This window comes from Ictidomys tridecemlineatus, chromosome 7, assembly GCF_052094955.1.
Source record: "Ictidomys tridecemlineatus isolate mIctTri1 chromosome 7, mIctTri1.hap1, whole genome shotgun sequence".
Taxonomy (NCBI): Eukaryota; Metazoa; Chordata; class Mammalia; order Rodentia; family Sciuridae; genus Ictidomys; species Ictidomys tridecemlineatus.
The window spans coordinates 138,115,076-138,141,619 of record NC_135483.1 but is presented as its reverse complement, the minus strand read 5'-3'; the positions used below and the strand labels follow the sequence as shown (position 1 = coordinate 138,141,619).

Genomic DNA, 26,544 nt, shown 5'->3' with positions numbered 1-26,544 from the left:
TTGAGTGAATATATTTGGCTTTATTTTGGAGTGATATCATGTTTGGTGACACTAGTTTTAAGGAGAGAAGTTTTTGGTGGTTGAAACAAGGAGTTATCAAATTATAACTATTAGAAGAAATGAGAAAGAACTCAATAGGCAAAACAAAGGAACAACACAAATTAGGTTGGCCCAACAGTGTGGCAGGAAGTAGAGGAGGTTCCTTCACATTCTTAAATTCCTGTTAACTCTGGGAGGTCTGGAAAGTCAGGGAACAGCATGTCACAAATTTTAAGGCACTGAAGTGAAGCCAAGAGCTAGGAATTCAAGATCAGAAGAAAGGGCCATTGAAAACAATATTGGTGAACTTCAGCTCCACGGATAGGTAGTGAGGTGGTTAACTGAAACCAGGAGAAATCAGAAATCTATAGATGAAGTGTCTCTGAGCAAGAACCAAGCTGGGGATGACTTCACAGATAGATGGTAATGAGAGTTCAGCCAACTTTGAGAATTCTTCTCTCATTCTTGTTGTGATTTTTTTTTTGATACAAAAAGGATGAGCCCATATTCCCTCAAAATTATAACATATATGTTCAGGTGGACTGACACCAATGGGTAATTGTATTTTTCAGTAGTTATTATGTTGTATACTTAAAAAAAGGAAAAAAAATTATTACATGTGCAGATGTTTCTAGAAAGGTGAATGAAATGAAGAGAATCATTGATACCTTTAAATGGTCATGTTAAAGCAGATGTTAAATATTTTCTTTATAATAAGCATTTGCATGTTTTCCTGGCCCTTCCACACCATATTATTCTGCAAAAAAATGTTGAATTCTGCCACTCCAGTCCAGGCTTCTTCATGTAAACATTCAACAAGTGGTACTGGGAATGAAATCTGGGAAACATCTGTTTAGGGAACAATTTCTTCTGGGTGTGGCGCTACCCATAATCAACCCAACTTAGAACCATAGATATAGCAAGATGCTATCATCACTGTGGGCTGAAAAGCCTTTCACTTCAGTTCTGTCTTCTTGGGCTTCAGAGATGCCTAAAAGGCAGGACTTCCAACCATCTCAGGTGTAAGTTGTACCAGATATTCTGGTTCTTGTTATTTTGACAATTACCAGAATAAATATGAATATCCTATATTTTTCTCCTTTGGAGTGGTTGTTTACTTTGCAATCCCCACTTCCACCAGAAAGCTGTGTGCATCAATGATCACAGTGACCTTCAGTAGGCTATCCATCCTTTATGTCTCCTTCTTAAACAGGAAGAGTTATCCTGCAGTCTCCCACTCTACATATTCATTTTTTTGCAGCTTCTTATTTCCTTTCCTCTCTTTTTCATCTTTTCTACTTGCGGGTCTACCTACTGCTTTTCTGTTGCCCTTTACTTATACCAATGTCACATAATGCTTTATCTCTCTTCCTTTCTGGTTCCCATCCAACCTTATGAGAGCTGAGTTCCAGTCCTTCGGTCTTATTTTCAGCAAATAACAGAACATTTTTAACCCACTTATGAAAGCATTCTGGTTACGTTAGTATTGATAGGAGATAGTACTTGACATTCAGGATTATTCAATAAGCATGGGGAAGGATTATTCAATATTCAATAAGGTATACATCATTTGGAGGAAGTCTTCCAATTTCTCTTATATTCTATCCAGCAGGCAAAGCCTCAGGACTGTTTTTGCCTATGTGATGTGCCATCTCTATCCTTCTTGTCAAAGAAGGCTTGAGAAGGGACCCTGAGACACTACTGATGATGGTAAGACTCCTTCTTTTCTATAAATAAGCCTGGTCTAAATGAGTCCAGGTTGGATTAGGTAAGGAACGGGATGGAAAAGTAGATGTGTCCTTGAATTTGGCTAATCTCATAGCCTGGGGACAGGTATCTGTGATCAGCTGAGTCACACAGCTTTGGGATTAGCCAGCTCTACTTTCTCTTTCAACAATAAAAAGTCTTGCAAAACTGCTGGCATGTGAGAAAGAGGGATCCAAAAAGTCTTGGCATCTTTTCCAGCAGCATAGCGAGTCTTTGGAAAGAGACTTGTCAGAGCATGGTCCATGCACTCTACCACCAGAGAGAGGTCCAAATTCACCCAGGTTGTAGTGCTTTTCAGCTTGTCTAGACCTATAAAAAGAGACAAAAAGCACACTTATTCTTCAAAAGAGGAAGAGCAGAATGGGAGGCTAGGGGACAAGGTGGAAATTGTATGTGAGGGAATTTATTTTGAATTTATTATTACAATTGAGACCCACTCTGATTGTTTTCTACTTAGTCCTCAGAAAAGGATGCTATAGTGCTTTCTTTAGATCAGGGCTCTCTAAATAGGGAAGACAGCAGAGTTGCTTGGAGAGCTTACAAATATTCAGATTTCTGAGTTCCTGAGTCAGTAGGTACTTGCATTTCAAACAAATCTCCAAGGGGTGCTAATGTTGCTAGTCCAGGGACTGAACTTTGAAGACTACTGCTCTAAAGCAATGGGGAAAGATACTGTATATCATGAAGCTCCTGACTCTAAGAAGCCATGGGTTTGATTATTAATTTGTTTTAAGGGAGTGCTGTGTTTATAGGAAGTGTAGGTGTGCATGTGTGCTTGGGCACATGTGTGCATGCACATGTGTTATGAGAGAGTGCACTCACATGCTTCCCCACTCTATAATTCTCTTTTTAGAGCAATTCATTCCATAAATGTCTCTAATCAGGAAGCTTAAGTATGTGGTTCTCAGGCAGGTGAAGTACTTGTGTGATGGGCTAAGACATATTTAGAGAGATAGGTATTTGATGAGGGCTTGCTAATGGTTTGGAGCCTCAGGCCTTCATTGTGAAGAGTGAATATTCACATGCAGAGAAATTAAATTGGGTTCTTCTCTCATACCATATAAAAAAGCAACTCAAAATGGATTAAAGAGTTAGATGTACCACCAGAAGCTGTAAAATTACTAGAAGAAAATATGAGGAAAAAACTTCTCGTCTTTGGTCTGGGCAAAGATTTTTTTAGACATGACCCCCAAAACATGGATAACCATGCAAAAATATAGTTGGAATTACAGCAAATGAAAAATCTTCCTAATAGCAAAGGAAACAGTTAAAACAATGAAAAGACAACTTATGGAATGGTAAATTTACTTGCAAACCATACATCTGATAAGGGAATAATATCCAAAATGTAAAAGGAACTAAAAAAACCTCAATAGCAATAAAATAAAAATCTGATTTACAAAATGGAAAGGGAGCCAGGCACAATGGCACATGCCTGTAATCTAAGGGACTTAGCAGGCCGAGGCAGAAAGATTGCAAGTTCAAAGTCATCCTCAGCAACTTAGCAAGATCCTGTCTCAAAATAAAAAATAAAAAGGGCTGGGGATATAGCTCAGTAGTGGAGAACCCTTGGGTTCAATCCCTAGCACTGCAAAATAAAATAAAATAAAATTTAGAATAAATAAATAAATAAATAAATGGAATAGGACCTAAATAGACATTTCTCAAAAGAAGATATACAAATGGCCAACAGGCATGTGAAAAAAATATGATCATATCACTACTTATCAGAGAAATATAAATTCAAACCATAATGACATATCATACCTGTTAAAATGAATATTATGAAAAAACAAGAGATAACAAACATTGATAAAGGTGTAGAGAAAGGGGAACTCTTGCATATCGTTGGTGGAAATATAACTTAGTATAGTCATTATGGAAAACAAAATGGAGATTTCTCAAAAAATTCTAAGTACTATATGATTCTCATATGCTTTTAAAATATACCTGAGTTGTCTTCTCAAGGGAAAATTTATGACTCTAGATTTTCTTATAACTTTAGTGCCAACTAAATATAAATTGTTCAAAGAATCCAATAAGTCTTAAATTAATGGTTATTTGAGATTCCTACCACCCTAGCCAGGAAAATGAAGAAAATTAGCTTTAAATGTATGGCCTATTTTGGGTCTGTGGATACGGCCGATGTCTAGGTCCAGACTTGGAAAAACTTAAAAATAACCAGCATAAAACTGGGCTAATGCTTTTTGATATATCTTGGTATAGAAGATTAAATATTTCCAACACAAAGAAATGATAGATATTGGAAATATCAGTATACCAATTACCCTGATCTGATAATTTCACTTTGTATACATGTACTGAAATATCACACGGTGCTCCATAAATATGTATCAATTATAATGTGTCAATTAAATAAAGATAGCTTGAAATTTAGAATTTGGTGATGTACTCACAGGCATTTAAAAAGTTTAAGTGTCCATTTCAAACATAGAAAGGCTTTTAAATGAGAGATTTTTTTCTGAAGTATTAAATCTGAAGGATTAAGTTTATTCTTACACCGAACCTGCATAGAAACTTGGATCAATATGTGAGAAATAGAGCCTTTAATGTCTTTGAATCAAAACAATTAGATTCAAAACAATTTTGACTCAAACTGTGAGGTTTGTCAACTAAACATTATATATATATATATATATATATATATATATATATATGTATATATCTGTCTGTATTATTTATTTATTTTTTAAGTTTAATTTTTTTAACTTTATAGTGCTGGGAATTGAACCCAGTGGTTTTCTATTTTATATATATATATGATATATATATATATATATATCATATATATGAGATATATATTTACATATATAATATATATATATTTATAATTCATTATATTTATATAGCTTTGATATATAATTTATATATTTTCATATATATGTGGTATATATGATAGATAAATATGATATATATGAAAAATATATAAATTATGTATCAAGACTATATATAAAATATATAACTTATATATAAAATATATAAATATATGTAAATTATATAGTAAGAAAAATATATAAATTATATATCAAGAAAAATATATAAACTATATATCAAGACATATATATATATATATATATATATAGTATGTGTGTGTGATTGTGTGTGTGTGTGTGTGCATGTGCTGTGGAGGGGTGGGGATCTGGGGGAGTCAGTCATGTTAAAAACTTCTCCAGGTGGATCTGACTTGGCTCTGGCAAGATCACAGTTTGGAGGGATAGAGTGATACATGGAGACAGGAATCTGTTGAACTTGAAGCAGGAGCTCAGGAATAGCAAGCAAATCTTAACAGGGAGTCTGAAGCGGAAGGGGAATACTGATACAGGAAATAGGATCCAATTCCTTAGTTTCTTGTTCACACCGTATTGCAGTATCCAAAAATACATGGCAGAGTGGGGCTGGCTGGGTTCAAATCTAGCTTTTCTACTTACTAGCTGTGTAATTTTAGGTAAGTTACTTCTCTATGCCTCTATTTCTAAAAACTGGGGGAAAAAAAACTGATAGTATCTACTTCAAGTTTGTTTGGGGATTATAAATGAAAGAGTTCACATAAAGCACTTAAAATGGTTACAGAGTAGGTAGTAAATGTTTGCTGTGTTAGTCATTATTACATAATCTTTATTATTATTCTTCCTCCTTGACTCAGTCTTTTGACTTTGGTTACCTTTCCTTCCATTTCCTCCTTTATGTGTTCCTGCTCCATAAAACTTCCACCCAAATAATTCCTTCCTGTTTTTCAGGCCTGACTCAAACCTGATCTTTCCCAAGAAACGCTCTTTTCCTGGTCTGAACTCTGTGAGCAACTAGAGGCCACACCATTTTCCACCTCTTCTGGGCCTCAGGGTCACATCTAAGGAGGACCAATTTTCCTGTGTACTGTAGAGCCTCACTTGATTACTTTTTATTGTCAACTAGATGTTAAGCTAGTTGAGGGTCAGAGTCTGAACCTTCCTTGAATAATGCTGAGTGGAGTTTAACAGAAGGGGAGGTGTGTGTAGAGACTAAGATCACGGGTTGCAGGACCAGCCTGCCTGGTCCTGGTATGACCAGGAGGCACTGCCTGGCTTTGTGGAAGATACTCCGCCTTTCCAAGCCTCTGCTTACTATTCTAGCAGCTTTTCTGAGAAGTAAATGATATAATTCATTAGGCATTTATAGAACCTGACATTTGTCAATTGCTCAGTTAATGTTCATTGATCCTCAGAGAAGTAGAGAGGACAGGAATGAACAGAGATCCTGATCCGCATATTTAAGATCCCTGTTGGTGTGTTACTGTGGGAACCTTGGTTCTCCACTTGTGTTTGAGCCTCCTTCAGGCTGCCTAAGACAACGAATCCCAGAGGACACTGGCTCACCCAGAAACTCACTTTTTTCAATATAACCTTCTCCATATTGTTCTTTGATATCTGGAGACAGATGTTTCCAAATGGCAAGCTTTTTTTCAGTTGCCTTTATTGGATCTGACAATTCTGTTTTGAAGAATCCTGGTTCAATACATGAGACGTGAACGCCAAAAACTTTCATATCCCGTCTGTGAAAAGAACAGGTGAAAATCTTTTTTTATTTTATTGTTATTTAAAAAAATTATTTGTTCTCTCTCTCTCTCTCTCTCTCTCTCTCTCTCTCTCGTAGTGCCAAGGACTGAACCCAAGGCCTCTCACATACTAGGCAAGCACTCTACCACTGAACTATATCTGTAGCCCTTATTTTATATTATTATTATTATATTTTTAAGTGTTTAATCCAAATTTATTTGGGGAATGTATTCTATATGAGTGACAATTTTCTCATGCATCTTTTCATAGAATATCAGAATTGAGTGCACTGGAAAGAAGTATTCCATTCTACCCTCTCATTGCAAATAAGGAAACTGAAGCTCATGGTGAAGGGGGAGCTGGTTAATGGCAAAAGAGGAAAGGCATCTGGGTGGGACCTCTCAGCCCCACATCCGTCCAGTGCTCCTCTCCTGAAGCCATACCCTCCTCATTAAATTGATGAGCTCTTGGTTAAGACTGTTTCCTTTCCACACTCAAAGTACCTTCTGGGAAAATGGACTGATGACTGGCCTGGATGGACAAGTTTACCTCCATCTTAGGAATGTGATAGATGGCAGCACAAAAGTAAAGGACACAAAGTGATGATCCCTGCTGTGCCCACCTGAGCCCTCTGCTGCTGAGCAAGGTCTTTCATCCCATCACCACAGAAAACCAGAAGTCTGCTCATTTACTGGACATCAAGGTTTTAGAGGAATCATAGCAACCCTCCCTCACTCCTTCCCTCTCTTTCTCCTCCTCCTCCTCCTCCTCCTCCTCCTCCTCCTCCTCCTCCTCCTCCTTCTTCTTCTTCTTCTCTCTCTCTCTCTCTCTCTCTCTCTCTCTCTCTCTCTCTCTCTCTCTCTCTCCCTCTCCCTTCCTTCCTTTATTCTTTCTATTGTTTCAACAGATGGGATCTTGCTATGTTGTCCAGGCTGGCCCTGAACTCTTGGGTTTAAAAGTAGCTGGGACTACAGGTGCATGCCATCACACCTGGTTCACCCCTTCCTTTAAAGTAAAACAATGTATTGCAAACCAGTGCATGAATAATCATTTCCTAAATTTGATATGTATATGTTTCTACCAGAAATATATAACGAGTTTTACAGAAATCCTCACCAAAGCTTTCTTAAAAGCTCTCTTTGTGAACTTAAAATGTGATTTAATTTATTGTAGATTCTATCTCTAGCAATGTAACTATTGTAAAGTTTGAAATATATTTTGCTAAAAATACAAATTAGTTTGACCTTGGATGATCTAGAAAGATATATTACTTACATTAAAGTGGAAAAGTTTATTTTCCATTTCATTGTATTTATTCACCTGTTGTCTGATCTCCATCAGATCATGGAAGTAGCAGTTCCAAGATAGGATTTGGGAAGGCTTATCTTCCTACTCACTCATGAAAATAGCATACAATTTAGGGTTATGCCACCCAACTAAGCTTACTAGGTAAGTAAGATCAGTATGATATTACTAATGCTTGCAGGCTCCAGAACGCCCCAATCCTCTTTGAATTGTGCTGTTGCCCCTAAGCCCTACTATGTTATAGACATTCTGGAACTGCTGTGGCCCGCAGGCATAATATCAAATACCAGTTCTAGGACTCTAAAGAAATAAACACCTGTGATTGATTGTTTTCAGGCAAAAATATAGCTGCATTGAAAATTCCAAGAACATTTCAGTTGAAACATCTTTTTAAAAGTAAGAAAATACCTAAATATACTAAAATTTTATGATCCTGCTACTTGCAAAGTGGAACCAAAGGTCAACCAAGGAGAGTAACAGGTTCTCTGTGATCTTGCTGCTCCCAGTGTGATCCCTGAGCCATGGCAGTACTTGAGAGCTCCTTAGAAAAGCACAATCTCAGGCCCCCATCCCAGACCCATTCAATCAAAATCTGAATCTTAATAAGATCCCCAAGTGATTCAAATTCACATGAATGTTTTGGAGGAATTACTCCAACGTTATTGTGTTTATTTCCTGGGAGAGTCACACTTGGCAATCAGATGTGACAGCAAAATGGAGTTGTTCTATCTTTAGTAATCTCGACAGATCTCTGAGCTCCATGGTATAGATCATGAACTCTAACATACTTCTTCAACAGATAATCGAATAAGCAAATGGATGAATTGATGGAAAGATCATATCTAATTTTAGATTTGATATTTTCTCTTATCTATTGGCACCATTTGGTTAAATATCTTCCAACTGGTTTTCCTGTGGCTTTCTCCAACCTGCCAGCACCATGTCCTGGAAGGTGGTCCTGCATCAGCTATGCATACTCTGGCTCCCAGCAGGCACAGTGGATTAGAAATGTGAGTGGGAGATCAGAGGCAAGAGGAGGCAAGGTAAGGCTAGTGTTACCAACACTAGTAATACCATCCCTTAATGGAAGCTGACAACCTCTGAGTCTCCAGGTTCTGAAAACTTTCCTGGTCTCATTGTCCCTACAATCCTATGGATAGAAATGCCTCTGTTGTCATCAGACTGCAGGTACTACACTATTGTCTGGGATTTTTCTACATGCTTTTCATGTGTTTGTGAATAGTTCCTTAAACAAACTCTGTTCCTTTGACTCTATCTTAATATGCCTCCATTCTCTGCCAGAACCTTGACTGAAAGAACTACTTACACTTTAGGGCTCTGAACTGATAATGAAAGGTTCTGGGTCCAGGTGGGATGGATTAAGCACACTCCTCCGTGTTTCTCCTACTGAATGCTGCTATAAAGCTTGGGTAGGGTGCATTGAGTAGCCATTTAAGAACTTATACTTTTCTACAGAAGGTTTAAGTAAGATGGTACTGTTGTGTCTGTAACATACACTAAAAGCAATGGAGAGAGCTACCCTGATTTATGCTTTGTTTAATTTCCTATTTGATAAACTGACCTCCTGAGTATAAATTCACCACCTCAATCAATATCATGCATTAATGCAATAAGTAAAAAAAAAAATCAAATCTCGGTTCCACCACTTACTTAGTTGGATGACCTTGGGCAAGTTAGCTCTGAGTTTCAGTAGTATTGTCTATAAAGTGGAAATAATTTAAAGTACTAAGTAGAGTGTCTGGTCCATACTAAGCATTGAATGAATGTTACCAGGTATTATTTCCTAGTAAACCAATTAGTTTGCTTTTACCTTAAGCAGTCATTGAAGCCTTCCACTCCATATTTGGATGGAGTATAGCCCCCTCCACCAAATGCAAGCCGACCTCCAATGCTGGAGACGTTGACAATCCTCCCTCGAGCTTTTTTGAGCAAGGGAAGCATATTTAAAGTCACATCGATGAGTCCAAACAGGTTCACTTCAATAGGTTCTCTGTAGTCTGCCACTGTCAGCCAGTCGGTGGGAGCCAGCACACCAAGAACACCAGCATTGTTGATCAGACCCCAGAGACCTAGAGCCCAGAGGGAAGAAAGGAGATGTGGTAGAAGGTGGCGTTCATATGGAGTCTTGGATGAAAATGCAGCCTCTGTTTTATACAATGGTGCCATTTCCTCCTTGTAGATATATTGCTGCTGTGAAATATTTTGCAGTTTGTAGAAGTGATAGCAGAGAGAGTGGGAGAATAAATTCAAATAATTGAAGTTTGTTTTTACTGAAATTTAGTTTCAGTGTTATTCTATTTCCAATTCTGAATGTCAAATAATGATACTTTTTGAGTTAGACTTTCTGCATTTTCATCTCATATGTAGAGTAAGTAGGTCTATTCCCCCCACCCACCCCACCTGCCTTGCTAGATGGCAAAGTCAGAGAATATTTATAAAATGTTCTATATGGATAGAGTGAAATCAATCCACCTCATGTTTATTTTTGGTGAAAAAAATCTAATCACTCACTGGGCTTGTTTTATGATGGGAAACATTTAATATTGCTAAAGGTATTTGGAATTCAAGCATTAAAAATTGTCTGGAGCCTTATCAAATCATAATGTTTATACTTCAGAATCTCAGGTATATGATGAAGATATAGTTGAGAAAAATATATACATTTGTTTTTTTTTTCTTTATAGACCCCAATATCTTATTCCATGAGAATATTTAAAATGCTGGACAAAGCTGATTCAAACCTTCTAGTTTAGAAAGCAGCCATCTTCCCCCCAAAACAACTGCCAAATGTTTTCTCGGATATAAGGAGGCTGACTCATAGTGGGGTAGGGAGAGGGAGCATGGGAGGAATAGATGAATTCTAGTTAGGGAAGAGTGGTGGGAGGAAAAAGGAGGGGGCAGGGGATTAGCAAGGATGGTGGAATGTGATGGACATTATTATCCAAAGTACATGTATGAAGACAAGAATTGGGTGTCAACATACTTTATATACAAACAGAGATATGAAAAATTGTGGTATATTTGTGTAATAAGAATTGTAATGCCAAAAAAGTACATGTATAAAGACATGAATTGGAGTGAACATACTTTATATACAAAGATAAGAAAAATTGTGGTATATTTGTGTAATTAAAATTGTAATGCAAAACCAAAACAAAACCAAGTGCATGTATAAAGGCACAAATTGGCGTGAACATTCTTTATATACAAAGATGAAAAATTGTACTCTATATGTGTATTAAGAATTGTAATGCATTCTGCTGTTGTGTATTTAAAAAAATAAAATCAATAAAACTAAAAAAAAAAAAAAGCAGCTATCTTAGCAGAATCTACTTACAGAATGAGTGTCTAAGGGCTCAGTACTCCACCAGGACTATGGAAGATTCTAACTCATGTTCTCAGGCCCTTTCCTACCTCACCCACTAAAATGTGTGAACTCTGGAGCATTCTGTAGTGAAAAGTGGATGTCAGCTATTCAAAGGATGATTTTGGTCTGCTCCCATATTCTCCTGTAGATTTCACTCCAGTCCCTTTGCTATGTATATGGATGGAGTAAAACTTCATTGCAGAATACCAGGGAAAATCAGTACCTTCATCTCTGTTCTAAATTGACCCACTGGGACAAAAGACTGAGCGGAATTTGATTGGTGTCTCTATTGTCTGCAGACAGCTTGCAACTTGGAATTACCCAGATGCTTTCCTGAAGTTAGAGAAGTGCACAGCTGGTATTTAGGAGACATTTTATTGAAAATCCATTTAAAATCTGAACACATTTTATTTTTCTTTAGTTAATTCCCTCTATCCTTCCCTTCCCCACCTCTATGTCTCTCACCTTTTTCCCCAACATGGTTCTTCACCCACTGGGCAGTCTTCTTGACATTCTCGGGGTCAGTTACATCCAGAAGCACTGTATGAAGTCTCTCTGAGGTTTCTGCCTTCAAAGCTGTCGACCCTGATTCAGTCAGACAGGCAGCAATTACACGAAATCCTTTTTTATCAAAAGTTCTGGCTGCCAAGTTTCCAAAGCCTGAGTCGCACCCAGTGATGAAAATATACTTATCGGTAATGTTTGCAATCTTCAGTTGTCCTTTATAATTCCATAGAAAAGCACAGAGAATTAGGAGGGCTAGCACCCCAAAAAGCATTTTTTCCCTATGTGATGAGGTACTCCTTTCTTGTATCACAAAAGAGGATGGTATCCTGAGGGTTCAAAATTAGAAAGAAAATTCAAATTAGAACTACTGAAGTATCATAACCTAGGCTTGATGAACTGGAGATATTTTAGTTCACTTGAATAGGTAAATATAAAGTTAAAAAATATTACTTTTTATTTGGTTGTTTGTTGGGAAGATGGCCATTTAAAGAATAAATTGCTTCTCGAAGATAGTACAAAACTATCCAAGTAGAATTCAGAGAAATTAAGTGGGAGACAGAAAGGGAGACTCCCTGGCAGAGCTGACACAGGTCAGAGGTAGATGTGGTTGACTGGAGTTGTGTGGGACAGTGACATTAATTTGACTTGTGAACTCATCCGTCAGAAAGACAGATTCTTACTGTAAAACCTTACTTATTGTCACTTCGTGAAATTTAAGCAAAACAGGTCAAATCTATTAGAAAGTATAGTTCAGTCTTACTTGTTCTAGTAGACTCTTGATTTTTAGACTGTCAGGAAAATGAGAGCATTTTACTGTTGTCACTAAGAAAACACTCTCAACGTGGTTTCCATTTTCTTATTTTAAATAGGTTCATGTTAGCCTTCAACTCAGCTTTGAGAGTATTACAGCTCAATGCTGAGAATATTAATGTGGCAGAAGAGGGAGATGAATAGGAAGAGATTGGGAGAGAACTGTTGGTCCATGTACAGTATTCCAACCCACTATTCCAAATATTCAGATTTCATCCTCTTTGGACACCAGCCTGCTATGAGAAACAAAACAAAAAACCCCCCAAACTCTCACCTATACGGAAGACAAAGTGAAGCAAATAGATATTGTAAAACCAAGGCTTTGACCATAAGGGGCATAAAACCATTGGGGAAAATAATTTTGTCAGGGCTGGGAGCAGACGGGGAGGCCTACCATCAAACAAGAGGAGACTGCCCTTCCCTTTCCTCAGAAGCCTGTGGTGGTGTGTCCCCTCAGTTTATGCCAACTCTTACCATGGACAGTGGTGCCTGGGGAAGAGTCAGAGGAGGAAGTGGCCAACAGTCAAAGGACAGGCTTCCCTTGCTGTCTCAGGTTTAAGTGTAGCATGGAGGCCCAGGCTTCCAATGCACAGCCATGAGACAGCCCTAGGGAAGGAGCTCACCCATGCCCACCACACAGGCACACCTGTGTAGGCTCCTTACCCCGGGGAGGGAAGAGGGCCATAGGAAGTAGGGGAAGACCTTATTTCTTCCCCAATGACCAAGAAAATTTCCTGCTGTTTCCAGGCAGTATCTTTGCCCCTGATTTAGACCCTCCCTTAGAATCTAGAGGACCCTGAATGCCTCAAAGAGGACAATCAATAAGCTTGAGTTGAAGTTCAGACCTTGTAGATGCTTCTGGAATCATGGCTGTTCATGGACACTGTGCTCAGAGAGTAGCTGTGGAGCCAAGCAATTTTATAAATGTTGGACATTGTTTTCTTACAATATTTTCTGGTTTTTCCTTTGAACCCTTTAAAATATTTTCTCTGCGTATAAAATCAACTTATATTTATGGTGGGAAAAAAAAGTGCAGAAAAAAGAAGATAGTAACAGTTATCACGTTTGACTCTTAATATTTTGGTGCATTTAACTCCAGTTTATTTTCTATATATGTATTTACTGTATATGTAAAAATTCTCTCTTCCTAATGAGAAATATAATAATTATACATATAGATAGAATTTCATCACCCACACAACACACACACACATACACTATATATCTATCACTGTATAAGAAACACAGTATTTCAGATAAAAACAAAAACTCCATGTAATATATATTTACTTCTTAAGGAGAGTTTGAACACTCTGTTTTCAGTTTTTGTCCTAACAGAGGTAGAGCTTAAAAAAGAGAAAGTTGAAAGAATTGCTCTTTGAAAAATATTAAGCCAGAGAAACACATTAAAAATATGTTAGGTTTGAGGAAAACAGTTGATTCTTGAGGTACAGGTATGAGGAAGGCAAGTTCTGTTCCTGGGCATGAGGGTGGATTATGAGCCTTAAGGCCTTGAATTCAGGCGGATGAATGACTTGGGCAAACGGCTTTCACAGACCCTTGAGAGGGTCATGGATAGAACTGAGGGGTCTGTCCACTTGGATGGCACAAGACTCCATTTTACTTTCTCTACACTGTGCCTGAAATTTAGCACACCTTTGAATTATGAAAGTAACAACAAACCACAGCATTATTTGTAGTACCTGTGACTTTGTTACAGTAGAAATCACAAATATCTTTATGTCACATTGCTATTATTAGAGTTATCTCAAAATATGGCTTATGCTCATCACCACTTCAAAATTATGGTGAACATCATTTCTTCTACTATTATACTGTTACTTCATGTGTTAATTAAAGAAAAAATTTAATTATTTTGGATGTATTTCACTATAGTAGATTCCTTTGTGGCTCTATGCATTTTACTTCATGTATTAAAAATTATTCACTCTTAAAAGGTAGCTGTGGTGAGATAAACCCACATAAATATAGTTATCTCATACTAGACAAAGGTGCCATAAACATACATTGGAGAAAAGATAGCCTCTTCAACAAATAGTGTTGGGAAAACTGGAAATCCATATGAAGCAAAATGAAATTAGACCCCTGTCTCTTACTCTGCACAAAACTCAACTCAAATTGGATTAAGGACCTAGTTAGGCATTAGACCAGAAACCCCACGCCCACTAGAAGAAAAAGAAGTCCCAAATCTCTATGATGTTAGCTTAGGAATTGACTTCCTCAACAAGAAGTAAAGCACAAGAAGTAAAATAAAGGATCAATAAATTGGATGGTATCAAACTAAAAAGCTGCTTCAAAGCAAAGGAAAACAATCAAGAATGTGAAGAGAGAGCATAAAGAGAAAATCTTTGCCACCTGCACCTTGGATACAGCATTAATCTTCAAGGTATATAAAGAACTCTGAAAGCTTAATTCCAAAAAAATCAAATAACCCAATCAATACATTGGGAAAGAAATTGAACAGACACTTCACAGAAGAAGAAATACAAATGGTCAACAAATATATGAAAAAATGTTCAACATCTCTAGCAATTAAGAGAAATACCAATTAAAACTTCACTGAGATTTCATCTCACTCCAGTCAGAATTTCAATTATCAAGAATACAAATAACAATAAATGTTGGGATGTGGGGAAAAAGGTACACTCATGCATTGCTGGTGGGTCTGCAAATTGGTGCAACCACTCTGGAAAGCAGTATGAAGATTCCTCAGAAAACTTGGACCACCATTTGACCCAGTTATCTCACTCCTCGACATATACCCAAAGGACTCAAAATCAGCATAATATAGTGACATGTCCACATCAATGTTTATAGTAGCTCAATTCACAGTAGCTAATCTATGGAACAAATCTAGTCCTTCAACAGATGAATGATTAAAGAAACTGTGGTATATATACAATGGAATATTACTGAGCTATAAGGAAGAATAAAATTATGGCATTTGCTGATAAATGGATGGAACTGGAGACTATCATGCTAAGTGAAATAAACCAATTCCCAAAAACAAAAGCCAAATGTTCTCTGTGATATGTGGATGCTAACACACAATAAAGAGGTCTGGGAGGGAAGAATAGAAGTTCATTGGATTAGACAAAGGGGAATGAGGGGAAGGAAAGGGGGATAAGAATAGGAAAGACAGTAGAATGAATCAGACATAACTTTCCTATGTTCACATATATGAATACACGACCAGTGTAACTCCATATCATGTACAAGAATGGGATCCTAATTAGAATAAGTCACATTCTATGTATGTATAATATGTCAAAATACATTCTACTGTTATGTATATCTAAAAAAACCAAATAGTAAAGGTAGCTGTGATAATGACAATCACATAAATCCAAATTTCCTAGAACATACTCCATTGTGTGTGTATACTTACATTTACAATTTAACAGGAACAAATTATTTCCCATAAAGTCCATGCCTTTACCATAACTTGAAAACAGACAATCCTGAAATTTAAAATTGCTGGATTGAGAAAGTAGGTAAATATATAATGGTTAATGGAGGCCAGGTTTCATATTGTCAGAAAGAGGAGTTGCAAATGTGGAAAGGGAGAGGCTGGAATGGACCTGGTAGAATTGGATTAGAGTTGGAAGACTCAGTAAGAACTCATGGCTTTTAATATGAGTCCGTAGATCCTGACATAGATAAATAGCTTTCAAAGTCTACCTGATGAACTATAAGCAATGAAACTCTACTAGCAACAAAGCAACCAAGGGCTCTGGCCCTGAGATTTAAGTATTATATTCATAATTGTTGGAGAAGTTAATATCAGGGTTGGGCTGGAAAAGTACAAAATGAACCCAGAATATCTCATGCCAGAAAGTGAAAAAGTGCTCAAAGAATGTTGAACGTATCAAAAGTACATTGGAACCAATTGGAAGAGGCTCCCCCCGCAAGCATGAGACAATGTGAGCATCAAAACAAATACTGATGATAACAGCTCATAACTCACTGACTGTGATATGAAAGCATGGGTTCATTATGATATACAACAATAAACAAATAGATGGGGAAAAGAAAAAGCTTTTCTTTAGATTTAATATGCCAACTAATAAATGTCAAAGGAATGATGCAATTTGAAAATCAACACTTGGCTATGATGTAGTAACAACTGTTTCAGGCAAGAATGATAACAGATTTTAAAACTACGGAGTGGAATTTGGACAAGAGACAACAATTAGAGAATCTTGAAGAATGCCACCCAAAGATACTCACTAATTAAAAAGAGAACAATAGTGATTTCACAGTAGAAAAAAAAAATCTGAGAGCTGTCACATTAACCAAGTGATGAAGATGAATATACTAGTTATGGGGCAAATCGACTGTGCCTCTAATTTTGACATAATAGAAAGAACATAGCAGTACTTCTGTGCTTCACTCAAAGATAATTGTGCACAGGGAATCATCTTCCAATTCCCCCCAAAATGAGCCTATGATCTTCAAAACATTCAAAGTCCTGAAGATTAGGAAAGAAAGACCAAGAACTTTCATATTCAAGGAGCCTACAGGTAAGACAACCAAGGGTGCTCATACATGCCCGTGGACAAGAAAAATATTTTTTCTTTTTCCAGAAAGAACATTATTGGGTCATTATTAGGCCCTAATGTTATAAGGTTGTATTATTTATGAAATTTGAACAACCCTTTTTATATTTTATTTTGAGGCAGGATATCGCTAAATTGCTTAGGGCCTTGCTAAATTGCTAAGGCTGACTTTGAACTTGCAATCCTCCTGCCTCAGCCTCCCAAGTGCTAGGATTACAGGCGTGAGCCATCATGCCCAGATCCCTTCCTCATCTTTTCAACCTCCTCATTCCCTAAATAAACACATTTCCCTTGATGAGAAGCAGAGAGGAGATTTTTAAATTAAGGATGGACTCCCAATAAAATGTGTTGTCCTTATCAGGTGTACCTCTGGGTTGAGGGTCATTACAGAGGGTGGTGTCTCAGCCTGCAGCCTGAATCCTAGGGATTGCTAATGCTGACCTCAATTTTGCAAAGTCTGTCCTTACTTCAAATATTTTTGACTCTAAATGCTAGTTCCTCAGTCTCTAAATTTCACATTTTTCTAGGTCATCGGGCTAAGTGAACTACAAACCAAACACATTTTCGACATCTCCTGGTTATTTTTGTCAAAATATCACCTCTGAGCAGTGGTCCTTGGTCCGAACTATGACCTGTAACAGGAGCTGATAGATGGCCAATTGGTTCATTGACCACTGAGAAGTAAATGAATAACTGTAAGTCACAGGGCTGCCTCAGCCACACTCTGCTAACTCTGGTCATCTCCACAAGGTTCCTTGGTCACAACCATTCAGATTCAAGACACTGACCTCAGTTGCTTGTTTATCTGGTATGTCTTCCAATTTATCTCACAATAAACTGTTTAGTAAAAGTACAAGTCCCTTGGGATCAAACCAGTAGAGCTGTACTTAGGAGCCCACACCCCAGACTAGGCAGGTGGAGGTCCAGTCTTCTTACCGATGATTAGAGAGCTCTTGAACAAACTGCTCATCATCTCTGTATCTCCACTTTTCTGTTGATAATATGGGGACATAGTGCTTACCTTGGAGAGTACCTGGACACTAATGTGACAATGTCAGCTACACAGAAAGAGCCCTGTGATTATTGGGCAGGATCAATCAGTTTCACTTTCTGAGGGACATTTTCCATATGTCCCTTATTTCCAGGCATGAGCTTCTCAACTTCAGTACTCTTGCTATTTTGGATCACATGATTAGTGGTGGTGGGGTCTGGTGTGGGGGTCTATCCTGTGTATTGTAGCACATTTAGCACCATCTCTGGCCTCTATCCACTAGATGCCAGTAGCACTTCTCCCTCACAACTGAAAAATGTCTATAGACATTGCTAAATGTCCCTTGGGGGACAAAATCACCACCCTCATTGAGAATCACTGGTCTGGAGCTTCCTTGTCTTGGGGATCCAGAACTTTCCAGAATTACTTCCCTGGAAACTTTGTCCTTGGTTCCTTGGTATTATCTCATGGATGAGAGTTTATTATTTTATGAGAGTTTATTATTTTATAACTTTAACAGTAAAGTTTTGTTACTTACAAAGAATTACTCATATTCTGCTGCTGCAAGCATTAATTTCTATGATTTTTTTTTAAATGTCTTTTTCTCAGCAAGAGGGAAGGGGGCAGTGAACAAATTATGTATTTGATTTGTGAATTCAAAAATTACTACCAGCATTTATGAGGAATGGATTCTGATTATTTTGAGTTTGGGCCATTCCACGCTCTCCTGGGATGCCCTTCAGCTGGGGTGGTCAGTTGACTCTACAGAATGTAGAATATGCCCCTTGGAAATCTCTGGTCCTAGGGATTCCCAGTCTGTTAAGTGGAATAAGGTTGAAAGTAATGGTTTACTGAGTGCTTAATATGTTCTAGGCCCTCTGCTAGGATCTACAGATATTCATTTCGCTTACAGCTCATGACAAAAATTTTTCCATTTTATAGATAAGGACACATTCAGAAGTGGGCTAATTGGCTCAAGATACAATCACTGTGGTGACTCTGGGACTGATATAGTCCAGACTCTTCTGGTTCTCCTACTGACATCTGCATTCCCACTCAACTCTTGGGCCCTAGGTGTACATGCACTGCCTGGACTCTCCAGTGCCTGTGTGATTCTTGGCCTTAGGCTCCTGTCCTTTAAATGTTGCTGCAGGCAAAAAGGAAGGAAGGGAGAAAGAAGGATATCTCCACTCTGGCTCCGAGGTTCTCATCATAACTTTGCAATCTCTGAATTGTCAGGGTAAAAGGTAATTATAATAGTAAAATATTCCCACTTCCAATGCTGAATGAGTTTAAAAAGTTTTGAGACCCATTCATGTAATTTTTATCTCATGTAATCATCAAAATATTTCTGGTATAGGGCAGATATCAAGGTCACCCGCTAACATGGCTGGAACTAAAACTTCAATCTCGAAACTCTTAAACTTGTTAGGAGAGAGAACTGCAAACCTTATCACTTTATGGGAGGAATAAAAACATTTCATCAAAAATTATCTACTATGCCACAATGATGCAGAAGGAACCAGAAAGGAGAACTAGTTTTCTATTTCCATACAGAGTGCTTAAATAGGAACTGCCTGTCAGCAGCTATAGGAAAATATTGCATTTGATTGCTGTCCTTGCTTACTTCTGCTTCTTTTAAGTTTATCTTCCTGGGTTTATTTTCCTAGTAAAAAACTTAAAATTCTTTGATTTCACTTCTCTTATTTACAAATTTACAAGTAAGAGAAGTGGTTTAAAAAATAGACATTAATATTTCAGTGGTGTTGTGAAATACACTTTTTATAAGAAATGTGGAGTTCTTTCTAGATATATCTTCCCAGACCACTTGATTTTACTTCCATATAACTCCACAAAGCAATACTAAAATAGGTCATATTGAGGAGTTTGTTCAATCTTTATTTACTTTGAATTTGTTGCAATTGTGGCCTAACTGGGAACCAACAACTGAATTGTTTACCAAAATAAATCAAACAGAGAGTTATTTAGCAACAGCTTTCTGGAATGTTTCTGCCTGGGGATTCTCTTACACAGGTTTTCTTTATATGCACTGAAGAGGAACAGGTATGCTTCTTTTATATTTAAATATTATAAGCCTTAACTTACACAGACTTCCTTTTACCTTTTATTGAAATAAAAACTCCTGTTACCTTTTGGAGACTTCTATTGCACATTTCTTTAAGAAAAATATATATTGGAGCCTAATGATACAAACTATATATATAAAGTCATAATTAAAGATAATGAAAGAATTATGTTTTTGTGAAAAAGAATATTCAAATAAGGCACCCAGAAGTCTGAAAACAAAACTTGAGTCAAGGCATCCTACATGAAACGTGCTTACATTAAGCAGCAAATTTTTTGGGGGGGGGCAGGGGGGGAAGAGTAGCAGGGATTGAACCCAGGGTTTTTTTTTTTAACCTTTATTTTGTTTATTTTTATGTGATGCTGAGGATTGAACCCAGTGCCTCATACATGGCAACTGCTCTACTGCTGAACCCCAATCCCACTTGAACCCAGGTTTTCTTTTAACCACTAAGCCACATCCCCAGACATTTTCATTCTTTTTTTTTTTGGACAGGGTCTCAGTCTCTTCAACCACTGGGATTTCAGGCATGTACCACTGTGCCCTGCAGCAAATGAGCTTTTGAGGATCTGATTAAAGTAAATAGCAACGTGGATGATGCTGGTGAAATTCCCTCTCTCAGTGGGTGAAGTCTCTGCTCTCAAGGCAGTTACGTTCTGATTCCTCTGAGGACGGAGGCAGGCCTCCTACTTGGTCTGTGCTTTGAGTAGTGGGACAGTGACGTGGAGAAGCATGCTTGTCTACTTACTTCCTCTGCAGATTCATTCACAGACCTCCTAGGAGTTCAGCTGTTATTCCTCCAGCCTGCTCCCAGGTTGGGAAGACCTGCTGGGGTTCTATTTGCGTTTTTAGTTCTAAGAATTGAAGTGTCTCTGATTTTCTTGTCCTTTTCTCAAAATTTCTCAATTTGCCATAATCCCTATAATTATTGATTAATTATGAATTGATTAATTATCCCTAATACTTGCTAGTTTTATTTTGCTAATGTACTTTCTAACAGTACATGCAGGATAAACATTATTGTTAAAATCATAGGTACTTTATTTATAGACACTGAATTTAATAACTGCAAATTGGAATGGACTATATATTGTTTAGTATTATAACTTGTCAAAGAAACTTTCAAAGTTTAGACTACAGAGAAGATGTATGTAAAGATGCAGGGAGAGTCTTCAACCATTCAGGATATTTCTTTTAGCTACATTTATCTTTGAGTAAAAGAAAAGGGTAGAGTTTTTTCACACTGTCCCTTAAGAAAGTAACATTTGTTGTAAGGATTTCAAAACCAATTCCCATTTTCCTCATTTGAAATGTATGAGGCAAGTTTTTTTTTTCTCTTGTATTTAAATATTGAGATTTGTTTTTAAAATTGGACACCCTTTTCAAATCTCAACATATCCGATACAACATTTAACTTTCATCTACTGCAGCATCAAGCCAAGAATAATTTTTAGAATATCTAATGGATATGCCAAGGAATACCAAGATAAAAAGCACAGTCTCTGCCCTTGGGCTACTAGTGTAGTGGGACATTTTAGAGTTATTTGTACAACTCTAAATTGAATGTATTCTATTTAAACTTTGTCTCCACTGCCAAATATCAAATAATTGAAAAAGAGAGCCATACCACTGGTTCATAAAATAGAGAGTACAAATCTGTGCAGGTCTTTTAATGTCATAATGTCATCTCAGGATCCAGGGAGCAACTGTGCACTGTCAGGAATTTCCTTGTTTATTTCCAATTATTTTGTTCATTCAGCAAAGAGAGAGTGTGTGTGTTCAAGTAAACTGACATTTGATAATACTGGTAAAGCAAGTGGATCAACAGATGAGACCTGCGGTTGGTAGCAAATCTGTTTCTTCAGTAAGAAATTCATCTAAGATTCATATGCTTTTTGGAGTCCCTCTCTCTCCAGTTTCCAATTAATCATAAGATTCACAGTAGGTCTAAAATAGGCACACAGAGAATAACAAGAGGTAAATTTAATTTTGAGTTGAGGGTACTAAAGGACATTTGAAGAGAGGCCTGGAGTTTAAGGTGGGATCCTGTGGCCCACTGAGACCATTTCTGAGAGATGGGCTTGGCTCCTGTCATTGCCTTCTAATATGCTATATTAGAGAAAAACAGCAACACTTGACCACAGCCTGAGAGACAACTTGATTCATTCAAAGGAAAGTTAAAGACTTGATAGATGCAGCAATAAACAACAAAACTCATCACCAGTTACCTTACTGCAGTTGAATCTGGAGGCAAACGTTGTTGGTGACTTGCTTAGGCGACTGCAATCTTCCTGCTGTGCACAAGGAAGGAAGTGCACCCTGACCAAGCTGATCCTCCTGAGGTGCCTGGGCTTCCGTTGAAATAGAGCACCTACATGTGTGTGAGGAGTCCCAGTTCTCTCTGTGAGTCACACCCATTGTGACGCTGTTGGATGACTAAGTCTCTTCTCAATGGATGAGAGAAGCCAAGAAGCTGTAGGTCACGTGTTTCCAAAAGAATCAGAGCATTCTTGATAAATTTAATATTGCTGCTTATAGAAAGAACTTTAAAAAAAAAAAAAAAGACTGGTACTATTCTCTTCCCTGGGACCAAATACTATAGCTGAAATAATGTGACAAGGAAGCATTGTGTAATCTGCCTGGTATATTGTGTTAATAATTTAATTTTTAAATTATGATTATTGTTCTTGATTGAGGTGTTTTCCTCTCTGTTAGCATGCTTTTGACTATATAGTATTCCTGTCCTCCTAACAGAGTAAGTTGGAGCAATCAGTCTCTAATGATTTTATTTTATTTTTTTAAACATTGGTGAGCAAGGAGATCAAAACAATTTAATGAAACAAAGTTTTGGAATTATTCATGCTTCCTAATTTGTATTATAAGGTATCGTAATGACAGCATACTGACATGGTGTCTGGTACTGAGACTCCTGAGGACAGGAAAGAGGTGGACTGTTTCAGAGCTGGTCAGAGGGGACCTGGCATGGCCCTTCGGTTGCAATGGAAAGTGTTGAGGCTGCAGGTATTGAGGGGACTAGGCAGAGCTTACCCTCCTTTGAGCCTGCCAGACCTCCCCTGTTTTAGTCACACAGGCAGGCAAAACTCCACCGATATTTAAAAAAATTTCTATTTCCTGGTATGCTAGTTTAATGCCGTATTCCTTAGATATATTTTATATGCCTATATAAAATACAGATACAATGCTGTATTCCCCAGGCTCTGTGTTGCGTTGTGGTTTCATTCAAATGTGAATTTCAATTTTGATAACTGGATTATAGAGGGGTAAGGCAGGATCCTGCTAGACAAAACACTGAAGACATGGCTCTCCTTTTTCTTCTAAAGCTATATGTCCCCCATATTTCTGCCCAAGGGTGCTTGCCTTCTTGATCCCTTTCCAAACACCAAAACTCAAGAACACCCAGATCCTTGGGTGTCCCAGGCACACATATCAGGTTTCTGTTGCAGTCTGTGGATCTGTGGTCCAAATCCCAGAGAGTCCTGGAATGGAAATTGTGCCTGTGGAGAAACACACTTACCCCACACTGCAGGCTGTGGTGTGTCCCACTCCTGTCTACGTGCTGACCTCCTCCTTCCTGGCAGAATAATAGAATCCTGTCTCCAAGGCCACTGTTTCTCTGAAAAACTGAATTGGTATTGTAAGTTCATGTTTTCAAAAACATGCTTGGCATTTTCTTCCTCCTTCCTTTGTCTGCAGATGGTTCTCTTATTTTCACTATAAAGGGAAACTGTCCCTTGGTCCCCCTCCCTCCTTTTCCACCAACAAAGCCTTTGTCATGTGAGCCGCGTATGAATAGGTAGACTTGGCCTGAACTTGGAGCTTTGTTGCTCATTTGGCTTGCTGTGACTCTCCCCACTGAAGGATGAAGCTGGGTTAATCTTTGTTTCCCTAAACTATAAGATTCTTAGATTATAGTAATAGTTAAAGATTGAGTCATGGGAACATTCGGGAACTTGTTTAAGGAAAGATTTTTTTTTAATTATTATTTGCAGAACACACATGCTTTCAGCTTATGCAAACAAGAGATCCTGGTTTGAACAATGGAGCAAGGAGTACTATATGAGGAGCGCATTGTTCTGGGAAGGTAGATAGAACCAGTGAGAAGATGGGTGAGAATGGAGGTGATGGGCGAGCAGAAACACTGGGGATTCCCAGCAACAGGGAGAATTGCAAGAAGCACAGGTGGAGGCTTAGTAAGAAAATGTGGCTCCCACAGAGGGGAAAAGGTAGGCACTCCTTTCAGTGCAAAAACTTTACCACTGGAGCAGGCTAGGGAACCCAGCAAACCTTCCCCTAAAGAAGGAGATAAAATTCCAGAGGAACCAACCTTATCTCAGGAGGAAAGGACTGTCCTTATCTTGAAGATACAGAGACATGGAAGAATCTGAACAAACAGGTCTTCTGTCAAGTGCCCCCCACCCTCCGTTTATTCCCACTTGCTCACACATCTCCTTTGTCCAATCATACTTCTCCATGACCATTCACTCTTCACCAAACCCAGCAGAAAAACAGTTTCTCTGATTTCTTTGGGTCTTCATTTCTGAAGGCTCCCATGTTCACATAAATCTTATATTAAATAAACGTGAGTGCTTTTTTCTTGCTAACTTTCTTCTTGCTCCTCCTCCTCCTCCTCCTTCTTTTTCTTCTTTTTTGGTTCCAGTAGCTTCAGTCACAAACCTAGCAATGAATGAGGAATCTTTCCACTCTTACACATCATATCCTGGGAATGGCAAAGTTGTTAATGAAACTTACTAAAAGATGGAGGACACAGTGTTGTGACCACTTGTTGAAGTTCGTGGGTTGTAGGCACAGTGAAGTAAAATGGCCTGATGCAGGTTGGCATCCCAGTTATTATGGGTGGTACTCTGGTACTATACAGGTATGTGTTAAGCGAATGTTCCACATGAACACTCTTCCCAGGGTACCAGGGGCACCTCCCGGCTGGCAGCTTCACAATGCAGGGTGCTGTTGCTCCAACTTCTTTCTGAGTACAGAACCTGCCCTTTGTGGAAATCAGGGTTAGGACGCTGGCTTCATGTCAGTTCCATCTATATGGGGTTCATTGGACCTTTAAACCAAATCCCAGGGGCCAATAGTTTCAAGAAATGTTTTTTCTACTCTTTTTAGTTTTGTTATTAATAAAAAGTAATTGTGCCATGAAAAGCGGGGGGGGGGACGACGACGGGGGGACAGAAAGAAAGAAAAATTACTCTTTACTTAACAGACCGGAGCAATCCTAACAATCATTCGTCAAGCACTGTTCTACTGCACTGTGTTATCTAATTAGCACAGCCACCGCATGAAGGTCTTCTTGCTCTCATTTACAGTTGAGAAAACTGAGACTCAGAATGGCAAAGTACTTGCCTAGATATTCAGGACCAGGTCTGTCTTACTTCAGGGTCCATGGTGTTATACTCTAGATCACTATTATTGAAGCCAGCAATAGCCAGGCAGTCAGTATAGATAGGTAAATCAAATTAGATGGATTAAGGAGGCCAATTTGAGTAAATCTGGGAAGTTGGAGAGCAACTGAAATGCCTAATGCCTTCAGGTTATCAAGATAGCCTGCCCATGCTTCAATTTATTGCTAAGGTAAACTGTCTCAGGGATTGTCCCTCCCTGCAGGGATTTGTTAACTATGCCCCCTTCCAGTCCAGAGCACTCCAACTTGGTCCCTCCTGCCCATTTGCTTCTCACCTTTTGGCCATCCCACAGCATCTCCTGGGCCTAGTCACGTATACAGGAAGGAGAGAGAGAAGGAGAAAAGAGCAGGAGAACAAAGGAAGCCCAGGACATATAAAAAGGCAGAATACCCTCGCTTCTTGGGATACCAGCTATGGCCCCCTTCTCCTTCCAGGGAGAAGTCTATGTTACCCCTTTTAAATTAACCCTGCTTTATATGCTTGCCTCTGTGTGCTTCTCTAATGTTCTACTTCAACTTGTAGGGTGCAGAACTCATCTCTGGTAACCAGCAGTATCATTACTATTAATTTAGTCTTTTTTTCCCCTTACATGTATCTTCATATGTATAATGATCTTCAGGTATCTTCATATGTATAATGACTAACAAAACTACTACATGTCTTATAGGCTGCTTTCTTGAAATATTATCATAAACAGCCAAAATAATTTTTGATCTCAGTAAATGTCCTTTTCTTTAATGAATTTAAAAAAATGGTTGTTGTTATATTGCATCATATGGACTTGATTAACCTCCTCTAATGGGGCACTTAGATAGTTTCTAATTTTTCATTCTTTTGAATAATGCTTTGAAGAGTCTGAACAAGTAAGTTTTGCTAAGTGCCCCCAGTTTATTACCGTCACACTTCCCCTCGGATCACGCTTCTGTGTGTCTGTTCATAAAAATATAGCTTTCTCTCGTTCTTTAGATCTTCATTTATGGTCTTATTTAACTTTGGTTAAATAATCATGGTTTAAAAATATGGTTTCCTCTTGTTAATCTGTCTTTTGATACGGGGTCTTAGCTAAGCACCTTGTGA

General features: G+C 38.1%; 1 protein-coding gene across 1 annotated transcript; it reads right to left on the bottom strand.

Moving 5' to 3' along the window:
- Nucleotides 1-22,520, bottom strand: Dhrs9 (dehydrogenase/reductase 9). Its single transcript, XM_040294429.2, has 5 exons — nt 22,255-22,520; nt 11,518-11,885; nt 9,496-9,754; nt 6,192-6,355; nt 1-2,115 (listed from the first exon to the last, which is right to left on the bottom strand). The coding sequence occupies exons 2-5, from the start codon at nt 11,828-11,830 to the stop codon at nt 1,892-1,894; spliced, it is 960 nt and encodes a 319-aa protein (XP_040150363.1). The 5' UTR covers nt 11,831-11,885; nt 22,255-22,520; the 3' UTR covers nt 1-1,891.
- Nucleotides 22,521-26,544: the final 4,024 nt, after the last annotated feature.